This window comes from Nematolebias whitei, chromosome 4 (genome assembly GCF_014905685.2).
Source record: "Nematolebias whitei isolate Nwh7 chromosome 4, NemWhi1, whole genome shotgun sequence".
Lineage (NCBI taxonomy): Eukaryota > Metazoa > Chordata > Actinopteri > Cyprinodontiformes > Rivulidae > Nematolebias > Nematolebias whitei.
This window is the reverse complement of record NC_056501.1, coordinates 12,052,741-12,069,855: the sequence shown is the minus strand read 5'-3', so window position 1 is coordinate 12,069,855 and position 17,115 is coordinate 12,052,741. Positions and strand designations below refer to the sequence as shown.

The window sequence follows — 17,115 nt, the reverse complement described above, 5'->3', positions numbered from 1 at the left end:
GAAGACTCGCTGTGGCGACCCCTGAAGAAGGAAAAACCCAAAGACGAATAAGAAGTTTTGCTGATTTGAAGTGATAAATACTGTATGTATTCATTTTAGGTGTTTCTTAGAATTAAACTGAAGTTACACTGATAAAGATGTCACTTTAAATTCAAGGGACTCTATTTTAAGCAGAGTAATACCTCAACAAAACTAATATTTGGTGCTTTGTAAATATTACAGAATATTACATGAACATCTTTATACCTAGGAGTGTAATAAACAAATAAACAAATAAACAAAAAAAATGGTGTAGAGATGTTGCAAATTAAAACCAGGTATAGTTATGGTAAATGTGCAGTGAACAAGTAAAAAGCAAACGATGGCCGTTATGCATTTAGAAGTTCAGAGTTTTACATGAAGGGGCGGCTGTGGCTGAGTCTTTAGAGCAGTCGTCCTCCAATGCGAGAGTTGTGGGTTCGATTCTACTAGTAGTCACATGCCAAGTGTCCCTGAGCAAGACACTGAACCCCCATTACCTCAGATGTGTGTCCCATGAATGTGATAAAGCACTGATTATTCTTTGTATAGAAATAGTTGAGTATGGTTAAATGAGGGCACAGATTGTGTTGAGTATCTTAATCAGATAGAAAGGTGCTACAGTACAGTCCTTTTACCATTCATCTAAAACCTTGGACCAAGTACAAATGCTCCACATTTTTTATTATTTGTATTGCAATAATTTAGTTTTCCGTCTGTTCCTCTCAATTCTCCATCTTTTACCAGTGTTGTCAGGTTGTTCTACATGTACTGGGAGTCCATGATGTCCAGATACTTGGCTTCAATCACTCTGGGAAGCAAGCTAGTCCTGAGAAGAGCACAAGATACAGTCACATGTCTTACTTTCAAAAAGCGAACTACTTAGTGTGGGTAAAATTCAAGGTAAAAATCAAATCGGGACTTCTAATGGGATCCTGCAGTTTAAATGGCAGCAGAATCAGGGATACCTTTAGTTTACAAAAATACAAAAACTTATTTTAAATTAAAAGCAAAGTGAGGATTTCTTTCTGTTATTTCTTCCCCATCGACTTCTAAACACAGTCACTTGAAAACTAATATAAATTGTAAGAATCTGCACCAACAAATAGATATTTTCATGTAAAACCAAAGCGCCACCTCGCTAGGCTATTTTAATATCTCACCTGACAGGGACCAGCAGGATCATCAGGAGAGGGAAGACCATCTTCATGTAGGGCAGAGGGTACATCCCAAACACACACAGGATGACCAGTTGGACCAGCTGCAGCCCAGTGAAATAATGCACCTTCCTCTGAGGTACACGGCGAATGTAGTGGGTGGGAGGATAAGATGTCTAGACAGAATGGAGTGAGCAATGTGCAGTTAAAATGTCTATTGATTGGAGCATTTCAAAAGCAAGCTAAGTATAAAATCACACTATTGTCACTAATTTTATATCTGAAAGCTGAACATTTTCCATTTACAGAAATTAAACGATGGTTTTATTTGTATAGTTTTGCTGCCAGCCACACAAAAAAGGAACATAAAAGCCTATTTTTTTGTATCATATTATATCAAAAAGTCAACAATACTGCATTAAAATAAAACGTTCTGGTCATAAGATAAGCTAGAATATTGAGCACCCACTTACTATGCAAAAGTTTCTTCAAATCGTAACATGGTTGCTCATCTATAATAAGTTTTCCCTTTTTCTAAAGAGTTGATTCGTTTACATTCTAACACAAAATCGAGACAATACGTTTATGTATTTTTTGCATGTGTTGTCCCTTAAGAGTGCTACAGCGGGGGGGGTAAAGATGATATGAAGTGGTAGACGCAGGTGAATAGGAAACGGAAAATCTAAAAACTCTTCCTATAAGCTCTTCCTGCTCACCTGTTCCTTTAGCAGCAAGGTCATGCGGTCCACCATCTGATTTCCATCAAGTGAAGTGGCTGCGATGTAAAGGAAGAGGCCGTAAAGGACGGGCTTGGGGATCCACTGGAGAGGAATGGGAAGCATGAAGGCTGACAGGCCAATCAGGATGTAGGCTGCTAACGAGGTTAGACGTGTCTCTTTCACACTGACGATCCTATTAGAACCAAAAGGGAGGATAAGTACTCAGCCTGTTAAGTGTTTCTTGTCTTTATAGAGCATGGACTTATCTTGATTACAAGAAAGCAGTTCCCTTTTAGCTTTGACACAAACAAGAGAATGACAGTGACAGTTTAACTTGAAGGGAATTTGTCTGTCTTGGATTTCCAGAATTTACAAGGAGGCTGACACATTGTCTGCTTTTAAGATTAGGCTCAAGTCTTTCCTTTTTGATAAATCCTATAGTCGGGATTGGCTTGGGTTTCCTCGGCTTTCCCTTGGTTAGGCTGCTTTAGGCTTAGACTCCTGGAGAACAAATTGACCACATTTCCTCATTCTGCTGCTGTCTTTACTTGCTCTACTCTACCTGTTAGTATTTGTATTTTTCTATCCTTACATATATTTGTCTTTCCTCCAGTAGAAAGTAAACCTGGAATCTGTCGTTCTATGTTTGTCTGTTTCTCCTTCCTGTTCTCTCAAACTCCAGACGGCCGAAGCTCGTGGCTGCTCAGAGATTTCTTCTTGTTTAAAGGGAGTTTTTCCTTTCCACTGTTGCCTTTGTGCTTGTTCAGGATGGGAAAACTGTGACACAGTGAAGATTCAACGCAACCATTTGGCTTCCTTAGATAAATAACTTTTACCAATTGGCTTTTTTTAATGTATGTGAATATTTTGTACAGTGCCCTGAGACAACTTCTGTTGTGACTTGGTACTATATACTTAAACTGAAATTAAATTTAATTAATTAATTAATAACGTAGTGCTCAACAGCAATATTAGGATTAACAGGTCAAATTTAGATCATGTAAAATGCATTTGTTTTAATATTTATGTTTAGTTTTCCTCACGTTCTACAAGCAGCATTTTTGTAGTTTCATCAGAAAGTTTCTTTTTCTTGCGCAACATTTATGAGGTGAAAGTCACCACCATGGTCAGCTAGAAAACTTTTAACGGTAGTTTGTGTTGTGTGAGGATACTTTTAATGAAGGTATAGGTATTACGTATACTGTCTGTGTCTAACAGTGTGGTTTCGAAACAACGACAAGAATACAAATAAGTCATTTTTAACAAAACTCTGTTACATATAGTATGCTATTAAATTAAACTATGTTGATAACATAAATAAAGTAAAATAATTATACATTTCATACAGGCACATATGGTCACCCGACATGAGAACCATATATATATATATATATATATAATTTTTATTATTATAAAGTTTATTCATTTTTTAAAAACAAAACAATTCTATATACAATAAGAAATACAATTGCAAATAAAATGAAAGGCAGCAGAAAGAAGAAAAAATCGTATCTCTTCCCCTTTCTCAAAAAATAATAATAATTAAAAAAATATATATCTTCAAATAACAAAAACAAAATAAATAAGTATTATAAACATTTGGTATAATTATTATTATTATTTATAAAACTAAGCTTTTACATAGATTTAATTGAGAACTGAGCAGATTCCATCAGTCAGTAAAGTTTGTGTAATTGTAATGTAACTTGTGAGCCTGGAGTTGTTCAGTTCTGTTCCCAAGCACAAAAGTGCGCACACATGCTCTACTTTTGTTCAGTTTTCTGTTGATAGTTTGTACATATTGTAAGTTTATTTCAAAAAGCAAAGAGACGAGGCACAGCCATTGCAAGTCTTCCATACAGAGCATTGAAAACATGTACACAGCTTGTTTTTATTGTCCTCATCTTAACTTTACTCACGTTGTGTAGAGGTGTCCGTTCTCTACGTGCTGCTCTACTTTGGCAAGCTGACGGGCATGTAGGGAGGAATGTGGGAAGGCCGCATGCATCCATGGCAACCCCAGGCAAGACATGAGGATGTTGATGAAGCCAGTCAGCATTAAATCCCAATGGAACGCTGTGCCTTTTAACAACCTGGTGCAAATGTGCACACACACACGCATATAGAATATTTCAACTCGTTTTTCATTGAAAAAAATCAGCATTTCTTCTGGATTCAAGACCTACTACAGTCCCTTATTAGACACAATAAGAACAAACAGACAGAAAATAACTTTTATCTTTTCATCCATGAAATGTCATTCAAATTGAAAAGGTATGAAGTCTTACTTATGTTCTGGAACGTGTGTGAGAGAAATGACTATGTTTTGGTCAATAAAGATGAGCAGCGCGAGAAGAAAACCTAACCCGACTGCGCTTAGTGCATTCATTCCTGTCAGTTTTTCGAACGGAGGGTATTTGAAGATGGGACCATCATGGACACTGAAAACAGGAACTGACAGAAGCAAAAACAACAACAACTCATAACTCACAGTTGCAAAGCAAAACATAAAACCTATAATGTATAATTTAAACCAAAACGAACAGGAAACTTTCTTTCTTGGAAGTTTTTCAAATATTAAATATCTCCCCGTTTGGCAAACATCAAAACCCAGGATAAATTCAGTCCTAAAAGGTATTCTGAGCTAAAGTTGGGACTTTAACTCTCATGGGGAATCGTCTATTAATGCTTTGATTTTGAGGCTCTGTACTCACGCTGTATGTCAATGAAAAGGTAGGAGCCAATGAAGGAGAAAATCACCACAGAGATTGGCAAAGCGCAGTCAGACACCACCTCTCTGATTTTATCATTCAAGTATGGGCTGTAGGGAAAAGAAGCACCACAAATTTGAACTTTTTTACAACCAATACATTTTTTTTGCAAGAGGTGCTACAGCAGCAGGTATTCTTTCAGACAAAAATAAGCTCCTAAATGTTAGTAAAGTGAATGAACAAGTCATATACACATATTTAATTTATTAAACAAAGTGAACAAGGTTCAATTTCTGCACCGGAGACCTTAGATGATTTTTTTTTTCTACTGTTAGTGCCTTTACACAGAATTATTACGCTATTTTAATGGATTAGGAACATAACAAATTGACCTAAAAATAACCATAAGATAATTTAGAACTTTTATTTACTGCTATATGAATTAGAAATGATCAATTCAAAATCTTAAACAGCTAAACCACAGTATGAAATGCAGGTGCAGCTCAAAAAATTTGAATATCACGACAACGTTCATTGTTTTCTGTCAGTCATTTTGAAAGTGAAAATTATATATTATATAGATTCATTATACCAGGAGTGAAATATCTCAAGCCTTTATTTCTTGTAATTTGGATTATTATGGCTTACACAAAATTTAGTGTCTCAGAAAATTTAAATATTTCATAAGATTAACTAAATATATATATTTTGAGCACAAATGTCAGGCATATGAAAAGTATGTTCATTGCTATGCTCTCAGTACTTGGTTGGGATTCATTTGACATGAATTACTGCATCAGTGCGTCATAGCTTGGAGGTGATCAGCCTGTGGCACTGCTGAGGTGTAATGGAAGCCCAGGTTGCTTTGATAGATGTCCTCAAGTCATCTGCATTGTCGGGTCTGGTGTCTCTTGACAATAGCCCATAGATTATCTATGGGGGTTCAGGACAATGAAGTGTGCTGGCCAGTCAAGCACAGTAACACTGTGACAACTGAACCAGCTACCTTTGGCAGTGTGGGCAAGTGCCAAGTCCTGCTGGAAAATTAAATCAGCATCTCCATAAAGGTCATGAGCAGAAGGAAACATGAAGTGTCCTAAAATGTCCTGGTAGATGCTACGTTGACTGAGGGCTTCAGAAAACCCAGTATATCAACACCAGCAGAAGATATGCCACCATATCATCACTGTCTGTGGAAACTTCACACTGGACTTCAAGCAATGTGAATTCTGGGCCTCTCCACTCTTCCTCCAGACTCTGGGACCTTGATTTCTAAATGACATGCACATTTTACTTTCATCTGAAATGGGGACATTAGACCACTGAGCAACAGTCCAGTTCTTCGTCTCCTCAACCCAGATATGATATGTCTGTCTTGTCTAGTATTTATCTGTGCATAATAGCTCCTGATGCACTGACTCCCGCCTCAGTATACTCCATGAGAAGCTCTCCTAAATTCTTGAATTAATTTTTCTTGTCAGTCCTCTCAAAGCTGAGGTTATCCCTGCTGCTGGTGCACCTTTTCCTAGCACATGTTTTCCTTCCATCTAAATGTCGATGGTTATGCTTGGATACAGCACTCTGAGAATAACCAGCTTCTTTAGCAAAACCCTTTTGTGGCTTCCCATCCTTATGCATGGTGTCAAAGCAAAGACTGTCTTCTGGATATCTATTAAGTCAGCAGTCTTTCCCATGATTGTGTAGCTCACTGACTGAGACTGATGCCATTTAAAGGCTCAGGAAACTTTTACAGATGTTTTGCATTAATTTGCTGATTAGGGTGTGACATTATTGGTTTCCAATATTGAACTTATTCACAATGTCCTAATATTTTGAGACACTGATTTTTGTTTTGTCATTATTTGTAAGCAATAATCATCAAAGTTACAAGAAATAAAGGCTTGAAATATTTCCCTCTCTGGATTGAATCTACAATATAAAATATGAGTTTCACTTCACTTTCACTATTTTGTGAAAGTATGCACAAGCAGTTTATTTAAATTTCATGATACAACAATCAAATCTACCAGATACTTTGAAAAAAGCACATTGGTACCCTTTAAATAGACAATCCCAACTCCAGTTGGGATTTTGTGTACAATGTAAATATAAACAGAATGCAATAATTTGCAAATTTTGTAAACCTTTTTTAAAAATTAGAATACAGTAAATTTTTACACTGTTTAAACAATTTTATTTCATTTATTTATGTATTATTTGTTTGTGGCAGAAATATGTCTGTAAAAGCATGTGGTTTGATTAAGAATAAACTGGAAAAACAGTTTTCAACAAATTAACATTGGCCACTGGTCAACAGGAGGACTGGGTATAAAAAAAAAAGAGAGAAACTGAATTTGTCAAAAGTAAAGGTTGGCAGGGATTCATCATTCTGAAAAAAACAAACTGTGTCTAAAAATAGTGGGACTATTTCTGAATCATAGTATCATCAAAAGAGTCTGGAGATTGTGCAAAGAACAAGGCTGACAGTCCATATTTGATGGTTTTGATCATTGAGCCCTCAGGCAGCACTGCAGTAAAAAACAGATCTGATTCTGTTATGGACATCACTGCATGGGCAAAACAATTGTCCATAAACAAAGTTCACTATGCCATTCACACATTTAAAGTAAATAAAATATGTGTTTGTGAGATTTGAAAATCATCACATTCTGTTATTATTATTATTATTATTATGCTCAACATCTTAACTTTTTCTGAACTGTTGTACAAGTTTAATTATCAAAGACTTGTATTAAATATCAAAATAAATCTTTAAAACTGGCAGTTAGATAAGCAGAGAAACATGTTTTTTTTTTTTTTAAAGGAACTGCAGATGTAACGTGTATTCATAAAGCAGTATGCATCTTATGTGAACAGATCTGTGCGTGAACTTTAACACTGCATTTGTTCCAATATGATGTTTAATTGACTGCAGGAACTGTGTCGTTTTAACACAAATTATTTAAAATGCATTACTCAAAAGAGCAGAAGAGATGGGATTATAAAATAAACTGGATTAAATCACTACTTCATAAACAAAAGACAATAAGTAGATCCACTGTACCTCCTCTTGATGAGATAGAGTGTGTGCCCCAGCCACAGAGTCCCCAACATGAGCAGCAGGCAGAGGATGGGTCTTTCCCTTGTGCATTCTACCAAAGACTCCGGCAGGAAGACATGACTCAAGACTGACATTTGACCTTCACTATGTCCAGTAAGAGACACAGTCCCATTGTGATGCTCAAGCTTGTTTGTCGTCTTGTTTTCAAACTTATCTAGAATCTCATTTATTTCTTGAAGCACCACAGTTCTGTTTGCGGTTGCTAGTACTGGCCCGTGGTAGAAGTGCTCAAAAACTGTGTGGGGAAACAACAAAACAAAATTAAAGAATTTAACTGAAGAAAAAGTACAGGACTAAATTTTCTATTTTCACTTTTTGCTTATTTGTTTCAATAGAGTCAAGCCTTAATAAATTAAAGAACTGCAGTCTCTGTGTCTGCAAACTAGCCACTAGGGAGCACAAGCCAGTGCATCTCTTGTTCAATTCAATTCAATTCAAAAATACTTTATTAATACCAAAGGGAAATTATTTGTTGTTGTAACTCATTATCCTCATTTTATAAAGAGATGCTATAGATACTGATGACTGTAGGCAGGAAGGATCTCTTGTAAAGGTCAAGCTGTGAACCAGGAAGTGGGAAGTTTAGTGAGGGTGAAGATTGGAAATCTCGGAAAATAATGAAGAAGGGAAAAGCAGTAGGGCCTGATGACATGCAAGTGGAGGTTTGAAAATGTGTAAGAAAGATGGCAGTGAGGTTTTTGACTCAAATATTCAATGGCAAATTTGAGGGTGAGAAATGCCTGAGGAATGAAGAATCCCACAGTGGATCATAAGAAACTGGCTGCAGATGTCATCCGATCCGTCCACCCAGACTCGGCTGGCCTCTCGGTTCCCCCGGGCTGTAGGACCGCCCGAATGCCAGGCAGAACTACTCCCAGAGCAATGGCCACTCCTCCCAGCAGTCTGACAAGCTCCTCATCACTGCGGACAGGCAGTTGTAGGTGCCAAGGGACGATCCTGTCCTTCTGCTGTCACGAGCTGTGTTTCCTGCTAGTTCCAGGATCTCAGTGGTCAGGCACTCGAGCACAGCTAGCAGGTAGATGAGACTGCGTCCACAGAACATACTTTTCAACTCATTTGAGATTTGGGGCTGTAGTTGAGATATAATTTGAGCTTTTGAGATGTTAATCAGCTGCTCTTGGTTGTAGAAAATTGTCTTGTTGCCATGGTTATGCATCATAACAAATGTCCAAAACTAAAAAAGTTTCAGTAAAAATCCTTCGAGCTGCACAGCTTCTGATACCAAAGGAAACAATCATTCAAAAAATGTGCTTTGCATCCATCAAAAGAGGAATTAAAGTTTCCAAAAGCAAAATTTCAGAATGAAAGTAACAGAGCTGCTCCAACATGCAGCCACCTTGAGCAGCGCAATTCAATGCAGTTGTGTTCTCAAGCCAAGGTAAATGGTGAGTTTTGTGTAAATAGCATCTGATATAAAACACTTTTGCAAAAACTAATATATGCAAGGTAATCTAAGCAAAGGAAGAGAAAAGGAAAGGAAGGTCGATGCTATGCATGTCCAAGAGACCAAGTGGAAGGGCAGCAAGGCTAACAGTACTGGAGCAGGGTTTAAACTGTTTTATCACATTGTGGATGGAAAGGGAAATTGAGTAGGGGTGGTCCTGAAGGAGGAGATGGCAAAGAATATAGTAGAGGTGAAGAGAGTGTCAGATAGGGTGATGTGTCTGTAGGGAGAAGTAGACGGTCTAATGCTAAATGTTGTCAGTGGTTATGCTCCATAGGTTGGCTGCGACGTAGTGAAAAAGGTGAAAAGTGAAATTTTGGAAGGATATGGATAGTGATATAGAGCAAGCCCAGGGAGGACATAGTGGTGATAGAAGCAGACAGGCAGGAGTCCACAGGTAGACTACAGTATGTGTAGAAGAGGAAATCTGAGGGAGATTGGGGACTCTGAGGTTGTGACAGGGCAGAGTATGTCCAGACAGAATAAAATGGTTGTGTGTAGAATGACTGTTGTGAAGAAGATAAAAAGAGTCAAATCAGATAAGAAGACTAGAAGGTTGAAGCTGAGGAAAGAAGAATGTTGTGAGGAGTTCAGAAAGGAGTTCTGGATGGTAAGAAAGAACTTCCAGATTAGTGGGCTACTACAGCAACACTAATTACAGACACATGTACAGTAGAGTAGACAGTACTTGGTATGTCATCAAGATAGAGAAAAGATAATAAGGAAACTTGATGGTAAAATAATGAATTGCAGGAAGCCATTAAAAGAAAAAGGTTTGCCAAGCAGAAAAATGACAATGAAAGGACTGAAAAGAGTAGACAGGAATATAAGAAGACACAATGTAAAGCAAAGAGGGAGGTAGCTAAGGCAAAGCAGAAGGCATATGATGAGTTGTATGTGAAGTCGGACACTAAAGGGGGTGAGAAGAACTTGTACTGGGTGACAAGACAAATGTGTCAGGCTGGAAAGGATATGCAACACATTAAGCTTGTTAAAGAAATGGTAATATTCCAACAAGTGAGCAGCCTGTGACAGGAAGTTGGAATAAGTATTTTGAGGAGCTAATGAATGAAGAGAATGAAAGGGAAAGAAGAGTAGAGGTCACAGAAGCTGTGAACCAGGAAGTGGGAAGTTTAGTGAGGGTGAAGATTGGAAATCTCGGAAAAGAATGAAGAAGGGAAAAGCAGTAGGGCCTGATGACATGCAAGTGGAGGTTTGAAAATGTGTAAGAAAGATGGCAGTGAGGTTTTTGACTCAAATATTCAATGGCAAATTTGAGGGTGAGAAATGCCTGAGGGATGAAGAAGTGTGCTGGTGCCTATTTTTAAGAACAAGGGTGATGTACAGAGTTGTAAAAACTACAGGGGAATTAAGTTGATGAGTCACACAATGAAGATCTGGGAGAGAGTTGTGAAAGCTAGACTTAGACAAGAGGTGACTGTGAGCATCAGTATGGTTTCATGCCGAGAAAGAGCAGCACAGATTCTGTCTTTGCTTTGAGGATACTGATGGAGAACTACAGAGAGGGTCCTTCATTGTGTCTTTGTGGATTGAGACAAAGCATTTGACAGGGTGCTCAGGGAGGAGGTGTGGTATTTCATGAGGAAATCTGGAAGATAATAATGACAGTGTGGCAGAGAAGTATGTTCGACTGGTACAGAAAGTTTATGACAACAGCAGGACAGTGGTGAAATGTACTGAAGGAGTGACAGATAGCTTGATTGCATCAAGGATCGGCTCTGAGCGCCTTATTGTTTGCTCTGGTGATGGACAGACTAACAGATGAGGTCAGCAGGAATTGTTGTGGACTATGATGTTTGCAGGTGTCTTTATGATTTGTGGTGAGAACAGGGAACAGGTGAAAGAGAACTTAAAGCGGTGGATGTTTGCACAAGAAAGAAAAGGAGCAAATGTCAAGCATAGTAAGAAAGAGTGCATGTGTGTGCATGAGAGGGAGGCCCATGGAACAGTGAGGCTACAAGGAGCAGACATCACAAAGGTGCAGGACTTCAAATATGTGGGGTCCACTGTCCAGGAAAATGGGGAGTGTGGTAAAGAGGTGAAAAAGAGTCCAGCAGGATTGGGTGGATGGAGAAACGTTTCAGGAGTGATTTGTGACAAGAGTGGCAGCAATTGTCAAAGGAAAAATTTACAAAACAGTTGTGAGACCAGCTATGTTGTATGGTCTGAAGACAGTGGCACTAACAAAAAAGACAGGAGACAGAACTGGAAGTGGCAGAAATCAAGATGTTGAGGTTCTCCTTGGATGTGACAAGGATGGGTAAGATTAGAAATTAGATCATCAGAGGTACAGCACAGGTTGAACAACTGGGAGATAAATTAGAGAGGTCAGACTGAGATGGTTTGGACATGTCCAGAGGAGGGACAGTGGGTACATTGGTAGAAGGATGTTAGAAATACAGGGGAAAGACAAAGAGGAAGGCCAAAGATGAGCTATATGGATTCAGTCAGAGAGGACATGGAGGTAATTTGAGTGAGGACAGAGGATGCAGAGGACGGAGTGAGATGGAAGAGGATGACTCGCTGTGGCAACCCCTGAAGAGGGAACAGCTGAAAGAAGAAGACTACAGTCTGTCTTTAACAAATCTGACCTTGTATTCAAAATATATCACATTTTTGTTCTTATATTATTCCAGAAAAACATAAAACCACAACACACTAAAGAAGGTCATTTTATGCTTTTGTTTCCTTTTAAGATTCCCTTGTGGTTGTTTTATAGCCTGAATTACCCATTAATTCAAGTATTCACTGCATGTTCAATGTAATTTGACCTTGACTTGGCTCACTTTTGATTGTGCCTTTCACTGCATCCCCAACAAATGCAATGGAGATGAACAGTGCAATGACTTCTTCTGTTGAGCTGAGAACATAAACAGAATAATGGAAGCATATAGTGACAGGTTTATGAAAAACAAAATACATTCACACAGACATAACTTCCTGTTCAAGGTAAACTAACAGTGGTTATTACAATTGTATACCACACAATACGTACAGAAATGTCTAACAAACACGGCCTTTTCTCAAAAATTATTCCACTGAAAGGCTTGATTACACTGGCTAATGTCTGGTATTATATTTATATGTACAGGTATGGGTCTGAAATATATAATAGTGAAAGTCTAGTTGTTCATTCACCGTTTGAAGAGTTTCATCAGCAGGCTGACATTGAACAGGCCTCCGAGGATAAGGAAGAAACTATTCCATAAACCGATGCAGGCATAGAAAGCATCAAAGTCGAGGTCGTAGTCATCACAAATACCCCTGATAACTATAAATTATAAACACAAGACATGCACAGACACTGACTCGTAAATATGTTTCATGTTCACAGATGCTTTTCATTCCAAAGCTTAAGAAAAACAATATATTCAATGACTTGCTCTGAATAGCAAGACGCTTTTAAAAACACCCTGTACACTCACTGTAAGGTTAAACCTTACAAAAACTTTGATTACAAACAAATACACCTTCAAAACAACTTCCAGAGACTAATATTTTGCTGTGAAACTTTTCAAGCAACAGCTTTAAAATTACATTTAAACCAAAATATGAAACATTAAGTTACATAAATCACCTATCAAGATGGAAAATTGTGGTTGTTTAACTCTTCCTGAAGATGAGTGTCTGACTTTATGTTGTATTAGTTACTCATCATGCTATGTGCTATACATTAGCAACTTTGACAGATTCTTGATTCAACAGATTTATATGATTCTTATGTAAATCTGTTGAATCAATAATCTGTCACAGCTTGATCAACAGATTTATGATTCTTAAATCATAGAAGAATTAATTGGTGCTTTCAATCTTTTTTTTAAATTATTTTCTTTAGAAAAACAGCTGAAGTCAGTGCACACCACTTATGAAGATGGCCAGTGGTGCAGTGGTCAGTGGAATGACAAGAGGTGAACCAGCAAACAGAGCGTAGATCACTCCTCCAATGCTCTGGCCAACAATGGTCTTCTGAACATCTGTCAAAACAGAAAATACCCCCCAAAATTTATTGCATGTCAGCTTCCATAAAATCCACTTCAATACTGTGTACTTGAAGTTTTGCTATCCAAATGGCAAAATCGAAGAGAACATCATTACCTATTTCCCCTCTTGTGCTTTCATCATTCAGAGAGCCAAAGGCAATGGCAGGAAGTATAATGGCAATATAGAGGAAGAGGGCGGTGGTGGCATACTTCAGCAGACAGCGGTCTTTCCCTGTTATACCTAATAATTGATTTACCATATACATAAGACATCTACAATTGAATCATGCCTATAAAACCAATGGTTTGTGTTGTTTTTAATACCATCAGTGAAGTCTGTAGGATATAGAGGCAGCCTGCGGCGGAGATCGTTATAAACCCCTTTACCGGCTTTGAGGAAATCACGATACTGTGAAGAACAAGGCGGGACAAAATCCAGACTAATTCAGCACAGTCTTAAACTCTAGAACTAGAAATAATGCATGGTCACATGTAGAAACTTTTATACAAAAAAGTAAGTTTCTTTCAACAATGTCCCTTCTTCAGGGGTTGCCACGGAGAGTAAACTCACATGAAAGGTTTGGCAATTGTTTTACACCAGATGCCCCTCCTGACGCAACCCAGGCCCAAACTCGCAACCTCAGGATTACAAGACCACGGCACTGACCACCAAGATACTGAAGCTCCACTGAAACGTTTCTATTGAAACTAAATGGAAATGACTATTATTGATCAGGGACAACAGACTAAAACCTAAATACCATTGCACCTCAAAAACTTAACCCTCCTGCTGCCCTTGGGTTCAAATGACCCAGTTGATTTCATGTATTTATTGGAGTATTGCATCTGTGCATTTGACTTGATTTGCTTTGGTATAATATAAACTGTAGGGGATCAACTGAAATGACTGTTGGTCTACTTTCTCTACAGAGACAGGTGATCTGAAGCAAACCCAATGTCAAGAAATCCTGACTTAATGAATAAAAATGAGGGAATGATAATTTATTTAAAAAAAAAACAGATGTATCTCATTTGCAAACTATACATTTTTTCTGCCTGTATAATTAATGTTTCACTCAAAGCAATAAAGGTAAAATAAATATAAAGTCAAACATACTGGCAAACCTTGTTGGTGTTAGTTATTTTGGAATTACATACTAGTTTAAAAGTCTGGCTTGGTAGCAGCAAACCTATACTTAAGTGCTGTTTTCATCCCTGTCAGGACATCAGGTGTAATCACAGCCAGTTGTTAACTGCAGTCTTTTACAACCCATATGCATGCGTTGCAGGACTATTAAGGCATTCCCATACTCTTTCATTTAAAACTGAGACATAATAAAGTTCGTCACCATTCCACAAGGCTACACACACACTGTCCTCAGCTCCATGGAAAGCTTGGCAGCATTTTTATTATCTTGCCCAGCTGCTCCTCATTCCACATGTCGGCCTAATACAGTGTGGAAACAGGGTTTTCAGATAATTTGACTCAACTACGTTACTGCCCCACATCTTTATGTGCCTGGATAGAGTCAGAAAACATGAGGGTGGTCTCCACATCTGGAGAGACCTCACAGTTAATAGAGAGTCTAAATGTTGTTTGTACAAGTAAGTCTGTCAAACAGATTTATGCTCCCATAGCTTATTTAGGTTAATGTGTTTTGGCATCCATTGACTATCTCGTTAGTCTTTTTAGTTCTGTGAATTCTACATTGATTACCGTACATAACTGCCTGGTTTATGTCTTCTTTGCTCTAATTTCACACCTGGAGAGGTTTTCCTTTACGTGGATCTGAGTCCTCCACTTCCTCCAAGACTGGCTTCTCGTCGACCACAGAGAGCTGGTGTCGATGGAAGACCAGCTCCTGTTTGAACTCCTCCTGGGTTTTGGTCTCCAAAAGCTTTTGCCTGAAGGAAATGTCAGAGAACATTGTGGAAAATGTTCTACCTAGTTCAATGGCTGTCTTGGTGCTTTTCTGAAAAACATAAAAACAAGAGTCTTAAGAAATACTACATGTTCCGTCACATTACATGTTTTGTTTTATAAACATAGATTGAGATGGTATAAAGTCAGGGCAGAAGACTTGGGATCCAAAAGTCCCAGTTTGATCCCCTGTCATTGCACATCTTGTGGTGTCTCTGAGCAGGACACCTCATCCCCAAATGCTCCCCGGGCACTTTAAATAGCTGCCCCCTGCACCACCTGGTAGTGAATGGGTTAAATGCAGAGATCCAATTTCACCATTGTATGGGAACTTACAATGATGACAATACATAACACATTATTATTATTATAATACAGTGGTGCAGTAGTACAACTCCTGGCACAATTATACAATCACCACCTTTGGAGGGTGTTCATTCACTTGTTAATTTTTTGTATTAAAAACAATAAAACCAGAACAAAACTACAAGCTATCAAAATACCTACCTTACGGTATTAAAAATCAATAAAAAGGACAGCAATATATTTGTTGAAGTCAGTTGCATTTACTTTTTATTTAAGATCAAGTGGAAGAAAAAGTCCAGGTCATGTTTATGAATAAAAACTGGTTCTCAAACATTTCACCTGATCCTCCAAGTGTTATGTTTGAGCACTTTCAATTTAATACTAGGAATGTTCATTTTTGTCTCCTGTTGGCCATTTGAGGCCGTTTTGTAGAGTTGATATTTATGTTTTTGCCACTGCTTAAGCTTCCTTACTGTGTGTTGCTGTGTTGGGTCAATGCATGAATCTAAACTGTGTGATCATGCTCGGTGTGTTTCTGTGTCAGCCCTGCAGCAAATTTAGACTTTTTCTTTCTTTTTCAAATTAAATCTTACTCTTACCGTTCTGGGTGGAGCAAGAATAAGGATGACGTAACGAGCCTCACAGCAGTTGGCTCCCCAGTTTTGTGGCTTCTCTAGGCGAGCAACGCAAACATGACGTCTCTGCAGTTTACTCACATTGGAGCTTTGAAGAAAATAATTTGATTTATGAGCATTTTGTATGTGCTGATTATCCCATTTTCAAAAATAAAAGGGATGCCTCTTTAACATTTTTGATTTATGCAATTAAGATTAAGCTACTGTTAAAGAAAAGTCTATTGAAATGTTGCAAAATAGGGATAAAGAAACACTGAATGACGTCGTTGCGGAAAAACTCACAGAATGCAAAGCCAGGATTGCTGGTAATGGACGCCAGTTGTAGTTGTCGTCACGCACTGAATGGTCTCTGACAGAAGGTGAACTTGAAAAAAGCAGAATAATGCAAGTACAAGTCACAAAAAAACATTTTTTTAAAGCAACATTCTTATATCCTTAAATGATGTAAAGTGCTTTTCATAACAAGCTTTACTCACCATTAATATCTTTCCCCCCAGCATCTGTAAACAAAGAGGTCATCACCTCCTCCGTATCACAGCTGCCATGGCCGTCCTCCAACATGTGAGCAACCATTCGCCTCAGGACTTCATCCAGAGTGGTAGCTTTCTCATCCAAAAGGATGCTTGCCTGAGCCAAGAAGCTGTCCAGGTCTCTGTGAGCCCTCACTTCCTCCTGGAAGTTCATGGGCTTCACGCACTGGAGGGAGCAACAAGAACCAGAAAAAATTAACAAGTCTAAATAGGCAAAGTGTCAGACATTTGTTTTGAAATTATATCCTATATTCTAAATAACACTGAAGAAAAAGGGATGGTTATACTTCAAAAATATTAGGGATGCACGATATTAGATTTTTGGCCGATATCCAATACGCTGATACGTTGCGCAAGGTGTTTTTTTCAATTTCAGGCTATTTTTCCTCCATGGAAAAAGAGACTGCTAGGATTTGTTTTTTGCCTCAAAATCCTATATTTTTTTTGTCTATCTACAAATGTAAACAGGTCTCACTCTTATATGAGTCTTCAAGGCTCAATGTGATTTATCTGTATAAATAAAGGTTGAAT

The 17,115-nt window shown here is 38.1% G+C and overlaps 1 protein-coding gene across 1 annotated transcript; it reads right to left on the bottom strand.

Annotated features, from left to right (window-relative positions):
- Positions 1-744: 744 nt before the first annotated feature.
- LOC119408848 (sodium bicarbonate transporter-like protein 11) lies at positions 745-16,750 on the bottom strand. Its single transcript, XM_037675700.1, has 16 exons — positions 16,531-16,750; positions 16,337-16,418; positions 16,019-16,142; positions 14,956-15,165; positions 13,517-13,601; positions 13,308-13,433; positions 13,073-13,186; positions 12,351-12,483; positions 11,999-12,072; positions 7,670-7,961; positions 4,609-4,715; positions 4,183-4,348; positions 3,814-3,987; positions 1,892-2,087; positions 1,182-1,351; positions 745-847 (listed from the first exon to the last, which is right to left on the bottom strand). Exons 1-16 carry the CDS (start codon positions 16,736-16,738, stop codon positions 781-783), a joined length of 2,328 nt encoding a protein of 775 aa, XP_037531628.1. The 5' UTR covers positions 16,739-16,750; the 3' UTR covers positions 745-780.
- Between the last annotated feature and the right edge of the window lie 365 nt (positions 16,751-17,115).